This window comes from Leptodactylus fuscus, chromosome 4, assembly GCF_031893055.1.
Source record: "Leptodactylus fuscus isolate aLepFus1 chromosome 4, aLepFus1.hap2, whole genome shotgun sequence".
Classification (NCBI taxonomy): Eukaryota; Metazoa; Chordata; class Amphibia; order Anura; family Leptodactylidae; genus Leptodactylus; species Leptodactylus fuscus.
The window spans coordinates 32,440,194-32,461,127 of NC_134268.1; the positions used below are offsets into that span (position 1 = coordinate 32,440,194).

At 46.3% G+C, this 20,934-nt stretch overlaps 1 protein-coding gene across 1 annotated transcript; it reads right to left on the bottom strand.

The window, feature by feature from the left end:
* Window positions 1-6,031: 6,031 nt before the first annotated feature.
* On the bottom strand, window positions 6,032-8,967 carry LOC142200094 (GSK-3-binding protein-like). Its single transcript, XM_075270157.1, has one exon. It carries the CDS (start codon window positions 8,864-8,866, stop codon window positions 8,351-8,353), a length of 516 nt encoding a protein of 171 aa, XP_075126258.1. The 5' UTR covers window positions 8,867-8,967; the 3' UTR covers window positions 6,032-8,350.
* Between the last annotated feature and the right edge of the window lie 11,967 nt (window positions 8,968-20,934).

A 20,934-nucleotide genomic window follows, 5' to 3' on the forward strand; every position in this document is an offset into this window, starting at 1 on the left:
TTATCAGATTTCTCAATGGAAATAACATGAAATGTCTGACGGAGCCTGCGGATCGTCTGAAAGGGAGTCTGTCAGCAAGGTGAGGCCTATTAAACCAGCAACAAAGCTGGATAGCTCAGGTTCACCTGAATGTACCCCGGAAAATTCATGCCTCTGTTACTGAGATATTCGTTTATTTCATAATATGCAAATGAGCAGTCTGGAGCACTGAGGGCGGCTCCATTGCTCCAAACTGTTACGCCCCACACTTTTCTAATACACCCTCCTTCCTTTTTTGAGTGAAGCTAAGGCCTGGTTCATATCTGCGCTTGGGTTTCCCCAAATAGAATACTGAACGCATTTACACGGAGCCCATAGACCAGGGGTCCTCAAACTGCGGCCCGTGGGCCACATGCAACCCGCTAAGCACTTCTGTCCAGCCCACCGACAATGCCGGCAGGCGTGCATTTATAATGAAGCTCCTGGGGAGATTGGGCCAGGCCATGGAGCGCACTTCACTTTACCTATTGGAGGGCACCGCTCCTGATGTCTGTGCGACCTGCTCTGCCTCCGGTGTCAGCCTGTGTGCGCCTGTCACATCGCTTGTATGTGACGTAAGGAGGATACAGGAGACACCGCTCCTTATGTCTGCGTGGCCTGATCTGCAGCGGTGCCCTCCAATAGGTAAAGTGAAGCGCGCTGTCTCCATGGCCTGGCCCAATATAATCAACTGTGCCCCTCCGTCACTTAGGTCACCCTAACAACGTGACCTGACGCAGCCCAAATTACAGTAAGCGAAGCCACTACCGTACTACAATTTGCTGTGCCGCTCAGCAGTGGTCTCACTGGTCAGGTTTAGTGCCTGCTGCCTTCCTTGACGGACCCTACCTATGCCCCCTGAAGTGACACTAGGTTCACACTAGCGCCCGGAGTCCGTTCTCAGCTTTCCGTCTTCTGCATGCAGAAGACGGAAAGCTGTCAGACCGGGACCGGCCATGAGCACCGGTGAGCGTTTTATGCTCTCTGCTGTGAAACTGTTTTTTTTTTTTTAAACCGGACATAGGTACTGCATGTCCAACTCTGTGTCCGATTTAAAAAAAACGGTTTAGCGGCGGAGAGCATAAAACGCCCACCAGCGCTCACGACTGGACATCTTTCAAACCCATTCAAATGAAAGGGTATGTAAGAGTCCTGCAGATTTCCGTCTCCTGCTCAGTTTTGTGCAGGAAACAGAAACCTGTATGAACGGAGATCGGGCAGACAGGCCACAGGCGGACACTGGTGGTCACCTTTACAAACCCACTCAATTGAATGGGTTTTAAAGGTGACTGCCGGGTTTCCGTCCCCTGTCCAGTTTCGCTGGGACTGAAGATGTAAACCAGAAGAAATGCAGACACCAGACACCGAGCACAAGTGTGAACGCCCTCTGAGACTGAAAATTGAGTGTCCCCCTCCACCCCATGGTTGTATTCATCTCCATTTTTTCTCAATAACACATAGGAATAGCCTTAAGAAAGACATCTAAAGGTAGGAGAAGAATAGACTCTTAAGGCTATTCCTTCGTGTTATCGAGAAAAAAATGTGATTTTAGTGGTAGAATCCCTTTAAACTATATTTCGGCCCTCCAATGGTCCGAGGGACAGTGAACCGGCCCACTGTTTAAAAAGTTTGAGGACCCCTGCTTTATACCTACACAACATGCACAATATTAATGATCACCCAGCTTTACAGGGAGAGAGACCGGAGCTGTAGAAGTATTTAGCTCAGAGAGGATTGCCTGGATGGGTACGACTATGGCAGACTCTAATCACAAAAAATACGCACTTCACGCACTTATACACGACACCAGCTGAATTTACAGATGGAAGAGACGGCACTACCGGTCTGTAAGGAATCCTACAGCAAAATCCTAGAGCAAGATGAATTATCCATTATATAGCTGATGCAAAATAACAATCCTTTCCTTACTCTTTCCTAGAAATCCAGATTCAGTAAATCACAGGAAATCCTTGCCAAAGACAGGGTGGGAGGGGATCCCATTATTTTCTGAGTATGCGACTCCCACACAGAGCTGCTGCATTGTAAATGTCAGACTAAAGCTTAGGATCTTGTGCACACTGTGCGCTTGCATACAGATTATTTGCCTTATAGGACATTATATTGGGCTGTAATACGGCCATGAGCACGGGGCTGGCTATACACATTGGACAGCTGTTAGCCCGACGCTTGTTTGGTGACAGCTATTCCCCCGTTGTGCATTGCTAAACATTATAGTGTTTCGTGCACCCCGGGTCACCGCTGAGACCTGTGATTGGGCCACAGCAGTCACATGGGCACGCCGAGCGTCATGATGTCTGAAGTGACCCCAGAGTAAAATATTTTCACTTCTGATTCTATTCGAACTTGCTCAACCCAAAATTAATCAGGGAGCTGAACCCCCCAAACCTGAAACGAATCTTGAATCAACCCAAGGCTGATACAGTGAACATATTGTCTGTGCATTTCAGCAACCACATTACAGTTCTCCATCTTGGCCACATGGCTGGTCTACTGACCCATACTTAGAGCATGATGGAGCAGTGAGATAGTCTAAGATCAGGTCAGTAGACCCGCAGTTGGGTTGGGATATGGATCTGTAATATGGACACTCAAATACGGAGACAACATGGCAGATTTATGAAGACTGGCATTATTATGCCAGGCTTTATAACCACAGCGGACATTTCCAGTATCACTTCCAGGGATCTTTTGTTGTGTGACTATTTTAAAGGGATTCTACCACTAAAACAACATTTTTTTTTTATTTACCATGTCAGAATAGCCTTAAGAAAGACTATTCATCTCCTACCTTGCGCAGTCACCTCCGGCCCGCCGTTCCGTAGAAATACCGTTTTTTTCCGGTATGCAAATGAGTTCTCTCGCAGCAATGGGGGCGGGCCCCAGCGCTCAAACGGCAATGGGGACGTTCCCACTGCTGCCAGAGAACTCTCTCCAGCAACGCCTCCATCTTCAGCTGCATCCTCCCCTTCTCGTCGTCGAGCTCTGCCAGTGAGACACAAGTAGAGCTGACTGCGCAGGCGTTGGAGTTGACCCAGACGGAAGACGATAGAGAAGGGGAGGATGCAGCTGAAGATGGAGGCGTCGCTGGAGAGAGTTCTCTGGCAGCAGTGGGGACGCCCCCATTGCTGCGAGAGAACTCATTTGCATACTGGTAAAAACCGGTATTTCTACGGAATGGCGGGCTGGAGGCGACTGAGCTATCTTAAGGCTATTCCGACGTGGTAAATAGAAATTAAATTAATTAAAAAAAACACAGCTAAAATGTAGGCTTGTCATAGAGCACAAGTCACACACGACTTAGGCTGGTCTTACACGACAGTACATTTAGTCTGTAATTGTGGGTTCTCAATTGCGGACATATTGCATTCAGTGTGGCCTCTTAAACCACCGACACGGACTGTCACATAGAACTCTATGGGCACGTGTGACAGGACAAGGACGTCTGTGGAATGACTTTGAGTGAAATTTTGTGTTGCGGACCGCAAAAACCATTACAGTCATGTAAGACCAGCCATACTGTAGTCTGTGACCATTGTGCCACATTTAAATATAGTTGCAACAGAACCCTATTGGCACCCATTAGGTGCGATCCTTTAACCCTTGTGCCCCTGTGTAGTCCTATTCCTAGACTGTCTCATAAATCTCCCCTACAACATATGGATCTATGAAAATCCCACCATAATACATGTCAATCCTAGAAAACAGGCCCCAATTGGCATTTATAGTGTGCAAACTCATGGTTTACACCATATTGGCGTTTGACAATAACAGATCTTCCCCAATAATAACATTCTGAAAAATACAGACAACCCCCCCACCACCACCACCACAATAATGACCTCAAAATATATAGGATTGTATTAAGTTTGGGGTGTGAAATCCTAGAATACAGAACCCAAAATAAATTTAGACATGTTTGCAACTACAGATATGACCTATGGATCTGGATATGAATATAATATAGGTGGTGCGGTGACATTGTGCACAGTATACACTCCACACAAAGTGAGGCCCCTGTGTTATGTGTGCAGACAGCAGGCCCCGCCATTACAGAACACAGTGCTCTTTATAATGTATGTCACAATGGCAGCATGAACTTTACACACTGCAGCCTGACACCAATTCTAGGAATCAGTCGTACAAGGAATGTACATCCCAGGCAGGGGCAAGAAGTGTGTGAGAAACAGGCCGAGGCCTCCACCCCCCTCCAATCCAGAAAGCCAGATGTTCTCAACAGAGCGTGTATGTGTTTTCTTTAAGAGGGTGGGACGTGACGGTGCGCACAGCCCAATGTCACAACTACAGGCTGCGGCCTAAGGCTGTTCAGCATGTGCTCAGAGTAGCCACAATCTGTACATTGTTGTACAATAAGTGCCATATAGGCCAAGTGTTGTGTGAACAAGGCCTTAGATCATATGTGGGTTAGCGTACAGTATTATATAGCTAGTCAGACAAGATTTACACCATGTATACCCCAGACACACTGTATACCTAGATGGTCACATATAGAGACCATCAAACGTGAGCAAATGTTTTAGGCCTCCTGCCCATATGTATTTACTGGCTGCAAAAAAATAAAATCAATGTCTGCATTGCATCAGTAAGTCACCCGCAGTCATGGATCTTGTATAATTCTCTACACTTGTCTGTGCTGCAAATGGGACAGGGTTTATAATTTGCAGTCCTTGAATACGGCACGGACTTGCGACTGCAACAATCACGGTCGTATGTCTAGGTCCATAGAAATGAACGAGACTGTATTTTGAGCCGCAATCAGTCATGTGCGTGAGGCTGTCATCACAAAACCTTCAAGGAAATGCGAACAAAGCCCTACTTATAGCCGCCACCTTGTCACTCTCAAAATTCCTTGAGACTAAGAATCCAGACACATGAATATTTGCTCTGTCAATGTGGGTTTTCACAACTGGCACACTGACCTATTATATTTGTATGGCCACATCGTGTATTATGATATATCCATGCATGGTGCCATGAGCCCAGCTCAAATTCAGGACATGTCCCATTTTCCGTCCAGGCTGTTAGAACTGAACAGGCCCATGGTTGGCATACGGATATCATAAATGCGCCATTTTCCCACACACCCTATGATCCACAAGCTTGTGTACACGTAACCTTAGGCTGTGTTCACATCTCTTTTGGAACCTCCATCAAAAATAGGGAAAAATATTTTCTCCAGTAAAACGTCAAGGCCCAAAATGGAAACCCATCGTAGCCAGCAGGGAATGCCAGGGACTACTGGTTTCTGTCGTATGTGGCACTTTATCATTTTGATCTCATGATGAAGTAGAACAGACTAGATGTGAACAAAGCCTAAGTGGGGTCTATATCATGACATCATGTCCATATAGAATATAATGATGTCATCACAGTGATAGGCTGGGCAAGGGATCCTTCCATCACGTGAGCACACAGCCGCCAACATGGACATGACAAGGCGGCCACATTGGGATAGAGAATGAATGAAGATATGACCACCCATAGATACCAGGACTCCATAGACTTGAATGAAGGCAGCTGAAATATGAGCACCCACCCCTTCATTCTCTATTTGAATAGAACCAAAGGCCCAACATATCAAGCCACAGCCCAGAAAAAGACTACGAAAAAGACTGACGAAAATGCATTGAGGTTTATTCTGCAGACCCTCTATCCCTATTACACGTATGGAAACGCTGGCGTGATCCATATAGGTGTAATTCACATGCTGCTTTTATGAAATCTCAGCTTTTTTTTTCTACGGATTTTTCTTCTGCAATATGTGGATGAGATCAGCCAACATCCCATGCACTTTGCAGGTACTGTAAAATGCGCTTTTGTAACGTAGGGCCCTGGCCTAAGGTAGTCACAAAACCGTGCAAAGCCTTGACCGTAAAAACGGAGCTGCGCCCTACTTTCTCACGGAAAGCACTCGGAATACATCGGTTGTGTGAATAGACCCTTCCGGTGAAAATAAAGTCGAACCCACACAAAATCTTGTATATAAAAAGTTTATTGTACACATTTTATTTATAAATCCTGAAGCTCCAGGAACACAAATCATTGTCACTTCGTTACGAAGGGTACACTTTCCAACGGCCATCACGAAACCATAAATGGCCATTGGTTCAAGTTTATATTTCATTAGCTTAAATGCATGGCCCAAAACTGTACAGAGCTAACAAAAGAAAAAAAAATTATTTTTTTTAAAGCAATACAAGTCATAGCTTTGATGCATCACCAGGACCTTAGGTAGGAGCACCAATCATTAGGCCTAGCCAGCCATTTACCATCAAGGGCCAAGGTCCACCTTTCACATTTAAGAAACAGGTAACAAAACAAGGGAGTGAACATTTATTCCGCCCCCCATCCATCCCCCCTCCCTGGATATGTAGATTACAAAATGGAGTTGTACAAGCTGCGTGAATTTTAGAAAGCAATATGAAATAGTGAGGCCATACGTTCTATGTACCAGACAGTAGGGTGGATCCAACCATGTTATTGCCACTCATTATACAGCAGAAGATATGCCACAAACACACCGGGTTATTGATTCCTTGCCCCGTGGTCACCACTTTTAGGGCACCGTTTGCTCATCTACTCACATCCATCCTGCTTTTTATATAGGCGTGTACATAGATCATCATACCACCCTCAACATAAAGCAATAATAATAAAAAATAAAAAAGTGCCATCGCAAAAACAAGTCTACCAATTTAGTGCACATGTATATAAAGCTCAGGGATGGGAAACCTGGCCTGGTCATGTCAGAGAACAATGGGACGTTATACAGACCTATATGTGCCACTGCATTGCATGTAATGGTCAGGCAAAAAAAAAAAAAAAATCTACATAATACTATAACAAGGGTTTGACACACTCCGCTTCTCACATCATTGTGTATTCTATGTTGGATTGTAAGACTGAAAACAAGAGCAGCCCTGATCTTAAATCCTCAATTCACATGCATCAGAATAGATGAAAAACATATAAAAAAAATTTACAAAATTAAAATTTCCAGTTCACCAATCACATTTCATGCCAATAACCTATCTGCAGTACAACCAAAATACAAGGTTGTGCCATAAACCCGAAAATAAAAAAATTAAATATTCCATGATCCTATTTGGCTGGAGCACACGTGTGGCAACGTTCACATTAGCTTGTCATATTAAAGGGTTATCTCAGGCTGTGAAACCGATCTAGCCAAAAAAAAAAAAAAAAAAAAAAAAAAAAACAAACATTGACCTTCAGCATCTAATGCCAACAAGCGGTGCCAGGCAAAACAATAATACCGGGATGTAAGCACGAGCCCATGTCCGCTCCCAAAACTGTAAACAAGAAGCCCAGAACAATTACGTAACACCAAATAAGGAAAACCTATGTGGATTTACACGCCCCACCCCCACCCAGGACCCTTTGGGATCGACTGTAGTGGCGCCCGAACCTGCGCGGAGAACAAGGTTACATAGTCTGGTATAGAAAATGATAACAAAAACACACAGTGCTTCCTGTCCATTGTTCGAATCGGAGGGCAAAATTCGGAACCCGAACAGGAAAGTGAAAAATTTTATATCAAAACGGGGCCAAACTCGGCAACCTGCGTCCGGCTTATTGTAGAATTGCACGTAAATCATGGCGAGGGTCACTAGGATAATCCAAAGAAAGTCACATAGATCCAGATCAACGAGAGGAGGGGGCAACCAACTGTGCACCAGTTGGATGGAGAAAACCTGTATCGTTGGGGCATCACAAGTGGCCGGTACGGAGGGCAAAGGTGGACGCCTGAGGTGTAAAATCCTTATTATTAAGGTGTGCTGATGACATCACCGGGACGCGGTGACCCTGGGAAGAGTCCTCTTGGCTTGAGAGAATCTTTGATCAAGAAGTAAATAGAAGGTCCATCGTTCACCTCAATATCTGATGGTCAATAGGGGGCAGAAAAGTCATTGCAAGAAGTCCACCGAAGAATCATTGGCCGTACATGGTACCATTATCTTCATGGTGCTCCACCCTGGTGTTAGGGTTAGTCGGTGACCGTTGGGTTAGTCGGTGACCGTTTTCGGAGCACAATATTGTTGGGTTGTCATGTAGGGTGAGTCGGTGACACTACAGGGACTATTAGAGGGTGCCCATGTTGGGGGTCTATTCAGCAGGGATCACCGACTACTGATGCAGTGTTCTTCACGAGGGTCTGGGGGCGCTATGCCCACCTTGGCATGATGGCACAGCACACAAGCCCCAGGGGGTGGTGGTCGTATTATGGCAGCTTCCCCTGCCACCAGCCCTGCCCTGAGCTGTCTCCCGGCCGGTCTCACTGCACCAGGGTCTCGGTAGGTTCCGCCACTTTGCACTGGCCGGTGCCGGCGCCATCCCCGGTCAGGTGTAACCTCCGCACGGCCTCCTTGATGAGGTTCCCGGAGAGCAGGAGCTCCTGCAGCAGTTGGTGCGGGTCTTCCTCCTCGTCCGCCTCTTCCTCCTCTCCCCCAAGCTTCCTGCAGCTCCCTCGTACCCAGCCCCGGCCACACAGCTGCTTCGTGCCCCCCAAGCAGTGCCTGGTGGCGCCCCCTGTGTGCTGGTGATGGTAGCGCCCGGCTCCTCTCGGGGTGCATACCCGGTATGGTGTAGTCCTGCCCCGCACACAGGAGCACATGGCGGCCTGGGCTCGGCTGATGGCCGGGGGTTTCAGGGCCATGCTGCAGGAGGTCGGAGCTCGGTGGGCATTGAGCTGCAGGGCTTCCCCTATGCGGGCGACCAGGGAGTCCACCTCCTTGGAGTCCACGGTGACCGACTGCTCCAGCAGCAGGAAGCTCTCCTTGCGGCACGGCATGATCGAGAGAAGAGCGCAGTCACCGTCAGCACCGCCCGGCTCCTACCGGCCTGCTGGGTTTGTAAACAATGGGTGACGTAGGTCTTTGCTCGGAGCGTACCACTTACAACCCAAAGGGAGGCGATGTATTGTACAACAATATTCTCTAACCGCATTTACACTATTCGTTACACATCCGCTATTAAACGAATTATTACTAGTTATTAACAATTGCGGTATCAATAACTAATATCATCTTATAGACGCTTTCCTATACATTTATAAAGCAAGCGGACGAAACCATCGCTGGTTCCCCCCCTTTGTCTTTTACAGCTTCTGGCCCCGCCCCTAGTCTTTTTTGAAGCGGCTCGTACGTTAGTGACGTCACCTTGTTTTGGTGTGTCTGTCAGTTATAGCGGAGGGGGCGTGGCCAGAACTTGATTCACAGACACAAAGCGTCAGTCTGTCACAACACGGAGAGTGAAGGAGGAGGAGAGGCTGCGTGTGTGACCTGCCTATAGAGAGGAGGAGAGGAGCTCGTGTGTGTGACCTGCCTATAGAGAGAGGGAGGAGGAGAGGAGCCCGTGTGTGTGACCTGCCTATAGAGAGAGGGAGGAGGAGAGGAGCTCGTGTGTGTGACCTGCCTATAGAGAGAGGGAGGAGGAGAGGAGCTCGTGTGTGTGACCTGCCTATAGATAGGGGGAGGAGGAGAGGAGCCCGTGTGTGTGACCTGCCTATAGATAGGGGGAGGAGGAGAGGAGCTCGTGTGTGTGTGTGTGTGACCTGCCTGTAGATAGGGGGAGGAGGAGAGGAGCTCGTGTGTGTGACCTGCCTATAGATAGGGGGAGGAGGAGAGGAGCCCGTGTGTGTGACCTGCCTATAGAGAGAGGGAGGAGGAGAGGAGCTCGTGTGTGTGACCTGCCTATAGATAGGGGGAGGAGGAGAGGAGCTCGTGTGTGTGTGTGTGTGTGACCTGCCTGTAGATAGGGGAAGGAGGAGAGGAGCCCGTGTGTGTGACCTGCCTATAGAGAGGAGGAGAGGAGCTCGTGTGTGTGACCTGCCTATAGAGAGAGGGAGGAGGAGAGGAGCTCGTGTGTGTGACCTGCCTATAGAGAGAGGGAGGAGGAGAGGAGCTCGTGTGTGTGACCTGCCTATAGAGAGAGGGAGGAGGAGAGGAGCTCGTGTGTGTGACCTGCCTATAGAGAGAGGGAGGAGGAGAGGAGCTCGTGTGTGTGTGACCTGCCTATAGAGAGAGGGAGGAGGAGAGGAGCTCGTGTGTGTGACCTGCCTATAGATAGGGGGAGGAGGAGAGGAGCCCGTGTGTGTGACCTGCCTATAGAGAGGAGGAGGAGGAGAGGAGCTCGTGTGTGTGACCTGCCTATAGATAGGGGGAGGAGGAGAGGAGCTCGTGTGTGTGTGTGTGTGTGTGTGTGTGTGTGTGTGTGTGTGTGTGTGTCCTGCCTGTAGATAGGGGGAGGAGGAGAGGAGCCCGTGTGTGTGACCTGCCTATAACCTGGGGATAGACAGCCTCCTTGTTATCTGCACAACTGCATAAACAGCACCAGAATCTGGCTGGCTCCATGTTTGCTTTGTTTGCATCAGAAACATGAAAACAGGGTGGAAAGCCAGCCAAGTCTGTACACAGGCCAAATGAAAGCTTACTGACAACAAACCCTCCTCACCCAGGAAAACAAAGCAGGGTGCTAACCGCTTTAGGCTCTGTTCACACTGCACACATTTGGTGCATGGTCAAGAAGTCTTCTGAGAAGTTCCTGAATCCTAGCCATGTGTCAGCCATGTTTTTCTGTTAAAGGAGCTTTTTACGTACTTAATATGGGATTTTAGATGCTGTAATTGGGAATTCTGGGCTGGTTCTGACCCTACATCACATGATTGGACCCAGCACTTGGCCGCTGGGTTGTTCTACCTCCTCTCTCGTGTACAGCACTAGTTACCTGTAGTAATAATAATACATTTTATTTATATAGCACCAACATGTTCCGCAGCACTGTACAATTTCGACCTGTGCCATGAGGACTGGCTTTACTATAATACTAGCCTCTGCCCGCGACTTCGTCTGCATGTTGTTGGCGTCGATGATCTGCCTATATTCAGCAAATTGCTGCCATCTATGGTTTGCCTGTTCCAGCGTTTCGGCAGCTCTTAAGCTGTTCTGCTGATGAACTTGTTCCTCACGCCATGCCTGTGATTGTTTCAGCAGCTTGATGGGACGCCATATAACAAGTGTGTTGTTGGCGTTGATGATCCATCTGCTGCGGCGTTTGGCAGCTGTCAAGCATGACTGCTGCTGAACTCATTCCTCACGTTGTGCCCGTGATTGTTCTGGCATCTCAGCAGCTCGCTGGAAAGCCATATAATGAGCGTATTGTTGGCGTTGATAATCCGCTTGCTCCGGCGTTTCGGCAGCTGTCAAGCTGGCTTGCCACTAAATTCGTTCCTTGCACTGTGCCCGTGATTGTTCCAGCATCTTAGCAACTTTCTGGGACGCCACATAATGAGCGTGTTGGTGTTGATGATCCACCTGCTCCGATGTTTCATCAGCTGTTAAGCTGGCCTGTTGTTGAATTCGTTCCTCAAACTCTGCCCTTGATTGTTCTGTCATCTCAGCAACTCGCCGGGATGCCATATTATGAGAGTGTTGTTGGAGTTGATGATTCCCATCAGCTCCGCTTAAGGAGAACTCTGTGACTTCTGGCTTCTTCATAGCTGTGGCTGTTTTAGAATTATGCAACCAAATAGATTTTCTTTTTTAGCGAACTGCAAATTTGGATTAAAGGTGTTTTCCCATCCAGTGTGTGAGCATGTTGCCTGGAGCTACTCATATAATATGCAAATGCCGTACACAATGGACTGAGGGTTAGCTGAGTGTTTACACAGAGAGATAACAGGCCTGGCTTTATCAGAACCTGAGATAAGCTGCTGCAAGAGCAGTGTAATATAGTATGTGAACATAAATTCATAACAGACGTGAAGCCATGTCATTTGCCGGGATAAAAAGTAGCCTATGTTTTTATCAAGGTTACAATCTATCTATGTGTCAAATTTCATTCAAATCCGTTCAGCCATTCACATTTATAATATTAGTAGGATAGGATTAGTAGGATAGGATTAGTAGGATAGGATGACACTACCATAGCACAGGTAACCTCTGAAATGGAATAGGAGGCAGAATGTCCAGGGGCCCAGCTCTGATCAAGTATGCCTGAACTGGATCCAGTCCGGAACCCCTAGATGGAAACCCCTGTGAAAGCAATCTCTTTAAGTATCACCGCATTGAAGTCCAAATGAATAAAGTTGATGTATAAGCTAGCTTAGAGAGACACAAATACAGTGTTGGCCAAAAGTATTGGCACCCCTGCAATTCTGTCAGATAATACTTAGTTTCTTCCAGAAAATTATTGCAATCACAAATTCTTTGGTATTATTATCTTCATTTAATTTGTCTTCAATGGAAAACCACAAAAAGAATTGTCAGAAAGTTAAATTGGATATAATTCCACAGCAAACATAAAAAGGGGGTAGACAAAAGTATTGGCACTGTTTGAAAAATCATGTGATGCTTCTCTAATTTGTGTAATTAACAGCACCTGTTACTTACCTGAGGCACCTAACAGGTGGTGCCAATAACTAAATCACACTTGCAGCCAGTTGAAATGGATTAAAGTTGACTAAACCTCTGTCCTGAGTCCTTGTGTGCACCACATTGAGCATGGAGAAAAGAAAGAAGACCAAAGAACTGCCTGAGGACTTGAGAAGCAAAATTGTGAGGAAGCATGAGCAATCTCAAGGCTACAAGTCCATCTCCAAAGACCTGAATGTTCCTTTGTCTACCGTGCGCAGTGTCATCAAGAAGTTTAAAGCCCATGGCACTGTGGCTAACCTCCCTAGATGTGGACGGAAAAGAAAAATTGACAAGAGATTTCAACGCAAGATTGTGCGGATGGCGGATAAAGAACCTCGACTAACATCCAAACAAGTTCAAGCTGCCCTGCAGTCCGAGGGTACAACAGTGTCACCCCGTACTATCCGTCAGCGTCTAAATGAAAAGGGACTGTATGGTAGGAGACCCAGGAAAACCCCACTTCTTACCCAGAGACATAAAAAAGCCAGGCTGGAGTTTGCCAAAACTTACCTGAGAAAGCCAAAAACATTTTGGAAGAATGTTCTCTGGTCAGATGAGACAAAAGTAGGAAAAGGCATCAACATAGAGTTTACAGGAAAAAAAAGAGGCCTTCAAAGAAAAGAACACGGTCCCTACAGTCAAACATGGCGGAGGTTCCCTGATGTTTTGGGGTTGCTTTGCTGCCTCTGGCACTGGACTGCTTGACCGTGTGCATGGCATTATGAAGTCTGAAGACTACCAACACATTGTGCAGCATAATGTAGGGCCCAGTGTGAGAAAGCTGGGTCTCCCTCAGAGGTCATGGGTCTTCCAGCAGGACAATGACCCAAAACACACTTCAGGTCAGCACTACAAAATGGTTTGAGAGAAAGCACTGGAGACTCAAAATGGTAGTTTGGAGAAGGCACCCTTCAAATCTCAGGGACCTGGAGCAGTTTGCCAAAGAAAAATGGTCTAAAATTCCAGTAGAGCATTGTAAGAAACTGCCCGCACGAATGAATTGTGTGGGCAGTGAGCGGCAAGCACACGGAGCCCATTATAGTCTATGTTGGTATTCCGTTCGCGGGGGTCTCCATGCGGACTCCTTGCGGACGGAATACAAGTGCTATTGTGAACCAACCCTAAGGCTAGATTCACATCAGCTCACAGATCTCCATCGTTTGGGTCCATCAGGGCACTCGAACGATGGAGATCTGGACCGCTAAAACATATGTCTATGGGGTCCGCCAGGTTTCGACTGATTTTATTGGTGGTTGAGGGGGGCAGAGGAAATTGAGTTATGGGGGGGTAATTGAGTAGCCACTTTCAAAAAGTTTGCACAGGGCCCCCAATGTATTAAAATGGCCCTGCCTAAGACATATGCTGATGTGAGGTGACCCGCAGGCAGATTTGCAGTGAGCCACCCAGAAACTTGCCACAATCCTGTCCAGTAGACAGGACCCCGTGTGCACAGTTCGTATGGTCTCGGAGGAGACAGACTGGAAGGCTCTTGAAGACAATTGGCTCCAAAGGTCTCCATGCCTGTGTCATCCACATTATGGAATATAACATAGTGCAAGCTATGGGAAACAGCTGTGACTTGTAGTAGTCGCTACTACAGGTCTGGTTTGTTTCTATGCATTCTTTTGTACATATGGATAGCACATGGGCCAAAAATACACCCTTGTGAGTCAGGCCTGATAGAAAGCACTGGTTTGCAGTTGTAATAACCCAGAACCATAGTCCTATATGAAGTCCTGTAACAGAACAGTAATATAGTCCTTCTAGGGGAGAACCATACGGTATCTGATGTAGACCATTGTGTAAAGCCATATTTAATAGTCACTATACTTGGCTATATTGAAATCCAATTTTTTTTTTACAGTATTACATATACATCTACACCTCGACACACAGAAAATACCAGGAAATACCCACTCAGCGATTCACTGGCCGAGATGGGTCACCTTTTTTAACCCCATTGTGTCCCTGTAAAGAATAAATGCATGTATAGGATAATGAAAAATATTGGAAGGTTTCTCTAATCCTGGGATAAAAACATAAAATATCTAAGGCTAAGATTACGGCCGATGCTTGGATTATTTGAGAAGTCTCCATTATCACTTTTAAGTTTCGAAAAAATACCCTGTGAAATTTTTTCTACCGTTTTTATACAGTTTCTCAATGCTCTATTCTCTATGCTCTACCCACATCACAAGGTTTTAAAAAACTTGTATCATGTATTGTTTCAGCTGTTTCTCTGTTATTTCTCCTGCAAATGTATACATGAAATCCCTAATTTATACCACAAACCAGAGGTGTAGCTTGAAGTTTCTGGGCCCCAATGTAAAATTTATAATGGAGACCCTACGTATCCTGTACTATTAGTATAGTGGTATATTTTATGTGGCAGAACGACCTTGGGGACCTATTGCTACACCCCCCACTGCAGCCAATGATTGGCTACAGCAGTCACATCGGTGTACAGCACGTCATTGTGTAGTGCAGTAAACAAAGACCGTCAGGGACCCCTGGAACAGCAGCACTGGAGCAGCGGGGGATTGATAAAGTGAGTAATAGGTCCGGTTCACATCTGTGTTTGGGATTCCATTCAAGGAGTCCGCTTGGAGACCGCCCGGACGAAAACCTATCCGCATTGAAAAGTGGATGGCTAAGAAACCACATGGACCCCATAGACTAGAATGGGGTCCGTATGGTTTCCGCTCGGTTTCTGCACGAATCATGCGCACAGAAAATTTTGGTAATCTCAAACATACTTTTAACATGCCCAGTTTTTGTCCCCTGGGATGTAAAGGTACCAGAAATACTGGGAAGCCACTCATTGCGTTTTACCTATGCACCCTAAACATTGCAATGTTGTGATATTCATATAATGCATATACACAGAGGTGTAACTTGCGGGGGTGCAGTCGCACCAGGGCCCAGGAGCTTTAGGGGGCCCATAAGCACTGGCATCAGTATTGAGATTACAGCTTCCATCTGGCCCATAAGCCAAGGAGACCCGCAGATTGCCCTAACCACACTAAAATGGATTAAACTGCTTAGCATCCGTAACCATCACTATCAAGAATTCACTGTAGGGATGAGGTAGGGGCCCCGGACAAAAGATTGCACTAGGGCCCACAAGACTTTAGTTATGACACTGCATACACATCCTTATGGGAGCCCAAACAGATTTGTATTGGGCAAACCTGCCAATTTCAATAGGTCCAGCCAACCATGTAATGGGTATGGGGCCTTCTGAGTCCTCACTCCTCTTCAATGCAAGTTGCCAAGGGAAATAAGGATGGGGTAGTTGGATTTTAACTGCCCGATCCTTTGGTTCTCCATAAGATAAGTGACTGTCAAGTCAGCTGAATGTGCATGTATATGGCGGCCAGCCAAATCATCATGTGATTGATACTTATGTGTATGGCCAGCTTTATATATATACTGTACTAGCCTGTCCCACAGCAAAGCCCCCAAATCTTAACCTCTTCATGCGACTACATATTGTATCCATGCCCTATAAAGGTATGTTTGATTTCATGTTTGATGGATGATAAAGCAGAATTAGCCTAGTGATGTTTTCTTGGAAAAGTGATCCCAGAGACAGACACGGGGGTGATTTATTAGTAACAAGCTGTAAACTCCGCAGTACTCGCTGCATGGACTATCTGTAAGCAGCAGGTGACTAACATCAATCTTCTCCATGGTCTGACATTACATTCTGGCTATTATACAGCCCCGGGCAGATTCTTACAGCCTCAGTGTCAGGGATTTTTCACATGGAATGTCCTGCAAATAAAAAGACATAAATATCAAACATAAAGGGCTTATATCCGAAAAATATTTATTCTCTATCCATAGGATGATGAATTGTTGATTGGTCGGGGTCCGACTGCTAAGACCCCACCGATCCTAAGAGTTTTGTCCACCATTGTGAATCAAATGGTGGTTGGCCAGGATTCGATCTATAGGTAAAGGCTAAAGGGTGCGTGCTCACGAAGTGGTGGCCAAACCCCCATCTGCCTGCGGTAGCCAATAATCCCACCATAAACCTAGTATTATAGCGTGCTCATTGGCAGCCACTTGCCAGCGGGGCATTTATCGTATGCGGCTACCGCTATGAGATCACGCACCCTTATGCTGCTCAATACAAAGAGGCTTTTCCTATGATCAGTATATTTGTATTCTTAGATGCCTATATTGCCCAGGCCTGTGCCTTGAGCTCAAGACACCAAACCAACACTGGGTGTGAATGGGTATGATGCAAATATGAGAAACAGTTGCAAAGTTTAGATGGAACGTATCAGCCTTCAGCAAAATGTCATTGCCAGTCTATAAGTTCGAGGTTACATGTCCCCTTAGAAACATAATGCAATAAATTAGCGAGCGGGAGAAATGACCATGACAACTTATCAGTCTCTGGTCAGCTCTATGGGGTCAAAGAGGCAAAAAAATATTTGCCTAAATAAGACCTTACATAACAGAGCCATGTGCTTGTCGAAGAGGGTATATAAAGTCCCTGCCGCTCTGGGTGCCACCATCTGGGGACCACAACCCTGCAATACAGCATTGAAAACAATATTCCACTAGTTTTTATTCTCTTGGATTGCTAATAAACCCTCTGCATGCCTCAGAGATATACATTTATAGAAGGGTCTATATATCCGAGGCTGTACACATACATTCTATGACTGTACATGAAGGCAGTGTAGTTAAAGGGATTGTCCAGGCCCAGAGGGATCCTTCATACTGATGACCTATCCAAGTTACAGCAGTGGACGCTGAGCTGTAAGGCCGGTTGCAGATGATCATGCTGCAACTGGCCTGCCGTGAATTAAAAGAACATGTTGCACACGGGGGGCACAGGGATGTCCCTGTGTGCCGCCCGTGCAGGTGCCGTGATTCTGGGGCTCCTTTCATTAAATGAATGGGAGCCACACAAGCACGACCCGCAAAATAGGACAGGAATAGCACCTGTTCTATATCTTGCAGCTCGGACTGTCAGCCGGACTGAAATTCACAGTCGTGTGTACGAGCCTATAAAAAAGAATGGGTCAGTGTGCTATTTGTGAAATACACGGAGAGCACAATGACCCTCACCATGGTCATCTGCAAGGGGCCGAAGGCTGACCCCTTTGACAGTGGAGAGGTATTGGTGCTAAAACTAACAGCACCGATATCTCATGCCAGCAAAGCACAGTAAATAATACCGCCAATGTCAGAGGACACGAAAGGCCCATAGTGCTGATCATAGTGGATGAGTGCAGTTATGGCTTAAAACTGGTATTGTTAATGATTATTGATCCATCGACGCACCACTGTACAAGACAGGAATACATGTATGATAGCTCACACCAGGTGTATAGCTTGTGTCTCTTGCAAAATCTGTGCATCTGCCCCATCCAGCTTATTTTATACTGCAGCCGTCTATACGGTGAGCAGTCACTTGTTCTCCAGACTTCAGTAAGCGCTGGGTTGGTTGCTATAGGGAACATCTTTATTCATGTTTGCTCTACTTTTTCTAAATGTCAAGGGTAATTTAGACAAGCAGCTATTGAAAAGTCGTATAGAAAGAAGTCAATTTCATGAGAGGCTAACAAAGAAGCCTAAAGATTTCCCTGTAGCTCAAACCCAAACATTTATCGGTTTCCCGTGTCAGGGCCGTATGCTATAAAGGCTATTTCAGGCAGCATAACAAACTAGAAGCTGTGAGGGTGCAGCTGCAGCACCATCTTGGCAGACTGTGGTCAGGCATGTGAATTATGGGATACAGGTCGTACCACTTATGTTGAAATTCAACCCGACATAGCTAATCCAGTACATAGAGCAACTCTGTCAGATAAACTGAGCACAGACTAGTCACCACATCACCGCGTATTATGCCTATAAACATGAGTAATGTGCATGTTCCCCTAAAGGGTTCTTTGGTTTTAACATTTAGTTTATCATTTTACTATATTTTATACACATGGTGCAAGAACCTGGCTATGTGTGGGCAGCATGTCGGCGGGACTTAGTAGAAATCCAGACCAGAGTGCTTAAACTTTGATCCAGATTAGAGCCTATGATTCCCTGGGCCAGTGGGAACTGCTTGGCTCGGTGTGTAGAACAGCCTGGACAGCTTGGGTGCATTAATGTCCATGTCACCAAAAGGGCACACTGCATACTTGTCATAGGGAGCATAGCTGGTGCAATATTCCCCTGTGTACAACCTCAACGCTAGGATCCGGGGAAAATCTTTCTCCTAGAACTTCTGTCCATTATCTCTCAGACCGCACTTTCAGTGTATCATTTGCGGGCTCTGTTTCCTTCCCTCTTTCCCTTGCTGTTGGGGTTCCTCAGGGCTCGGTCCGAGGCCCCCTGCTCTTCTCTCTCTACACAGCCCCCATTGGACAAACCATCACCAGATTTGGCTTCAGGTACCATCTTTATGCCGATGACACCCAATTATACACATCTTCCCGTGACATCACCCCTGCACTAATACAGAACACCAGCGACTGTCTCTCTGCTGTCTCAAATATCATGTCTTCGCTCTATCTGAAACTGAATCTCTCAAAGACTGAACTACTGCTGTTTCCAGCATCTAATAAATCTGTCCCTGATATATCCATTGCAGTCTCAGGCCTTACTATAACTCCTAGGCAGTATGCCCGCTGCCTCAGGGTTGTGTTTGACTCTTCACCCCTCATATCCAATTACTCGCACGCTCATGTCACCTCAAAAACATCTCCAGAATACGCCCTTTCCTTACCAGAGATACACTAAAGACACTTATTGTCTCTCTGATTCATTCTCACCTTACCTACTGTAACTCCTTACTAATCGGTCTTCCCCTCACTAAACTCTCCCCTCTACAATCTATTCTGAATGCAGCGGCCAGGCTCATCTATCAGGCTAGACGCTACAGCGATGCCTCTGGTCTGTGCCAGTCACTACATTGGCTGCCTATTCATCATAGAATAAAATATAAAGTTATCACCCTCATCCATAAGGCTCTCCATAATGCCGCACCTCCATACATTTCCTCCCTCATCTTTGTCTACCGCCCAACCCGTGCTCTCCGCTCACTCAATGACCTAACACTTACATCCTCTATTATCAGAACCTCCCACGCTCGTATACAAGACTTCTCCCGAGCTGCACCACTACTCTGGAATGCTCTACCCCGGACAATCAGATTAACTCCCAATTTCTTCAAACGCAAATTAAAGACACATGTTATCAGACAAGCCTATCACAATTCCTAATGCAAACCCTTCCGTACCATAATTAGAATCCCTAAAACAAACCCTCCTTTGTTCCAGCTCCCTCATTACCCCACAGGATATGATAGCACCGGTGTACCCCTTAGTGGCTCCATTCATTTCAATGGGTATGCTAGAGCTATCTGTGGTAGTCTCATTGAAAGTAATGCTCCACTGCTACATTCACAATGGAATTCCCAGGATTGGTGGGTGTCTCAGTGGTCGGACCCCCAGTGATAGGCAATTTATTTTTTATCCTATGGATAAGAAATAAATATTTTTTTTCTCCCTTTAAGGAGACTGGCGTTGCAGGTTACCATTTTCAGGTGTGCAGGGTCTTACAGACAATACATGCCCTACTAAAGAAGTCTGGGAAGGAATATGCAAATAAGTTCAGCTGTTTCCATCAAGGAGAACTTATTTGTATATTCCTTCCTAATTTATAGTGTTACTGTCCTGTGCAAGCCGCCAACCATGATTGAATGGCACAGGATGTCATCTGTCTGCACAGGCCATTCTTCTGTGGCCCCATTCATTGGGGCCAGTGAGCACAGCCGCAAAACCAGATAGGAATAGGATCTGTCCTGAGTTTTGCAGCACAGACTGTTGGCCTGCACGGTTGTGTGCATGGGCAATACAGATGAATAGGTCAGTGTGCTATCCAGGAAAAACCCAGGTAGAACACTGAACTATTATACAGTTATGTGCATGGGGACCCAAATGATAGAGAGCAGGACAGCTAAAACACCAGTAACCCGCGGATCCCGTACACTTTTCTCTCCACCAATTTTCTGCAGCAGAGTTTCCAATGAATACACAACAGACACCAGATGGCCTCCATTAGGATCCACCAGGCCTTGTAAGTGTCCGCTATTTTAGTATTCTTCCTGGCGGAGAGTCTGAAGGTCTCAAGTACAACACAGGGGAGGGACATTGCCAAAGTCAGATTGTATTTTATGGGCAGTAAAGATTGTTATCAGTTCACAGAACCTAATGACACTTGTTAGCGAAAAGTGAAAATGTAGCCAGATAAACCGGGAACCAGCGAGACCTTATTATTAGGATGTGCTTACTTCTATACAGACCTTTAAAGGTTTTGTGTCAAAGCTTTATTTTAAGCCGGTCATGCTCTATAGGTAGCTGATACCCTATTCTCCTATGGGGCATAGCTGTAGGGAGTGCACAGGCAGCGATCCCTACCGAGACCCGGA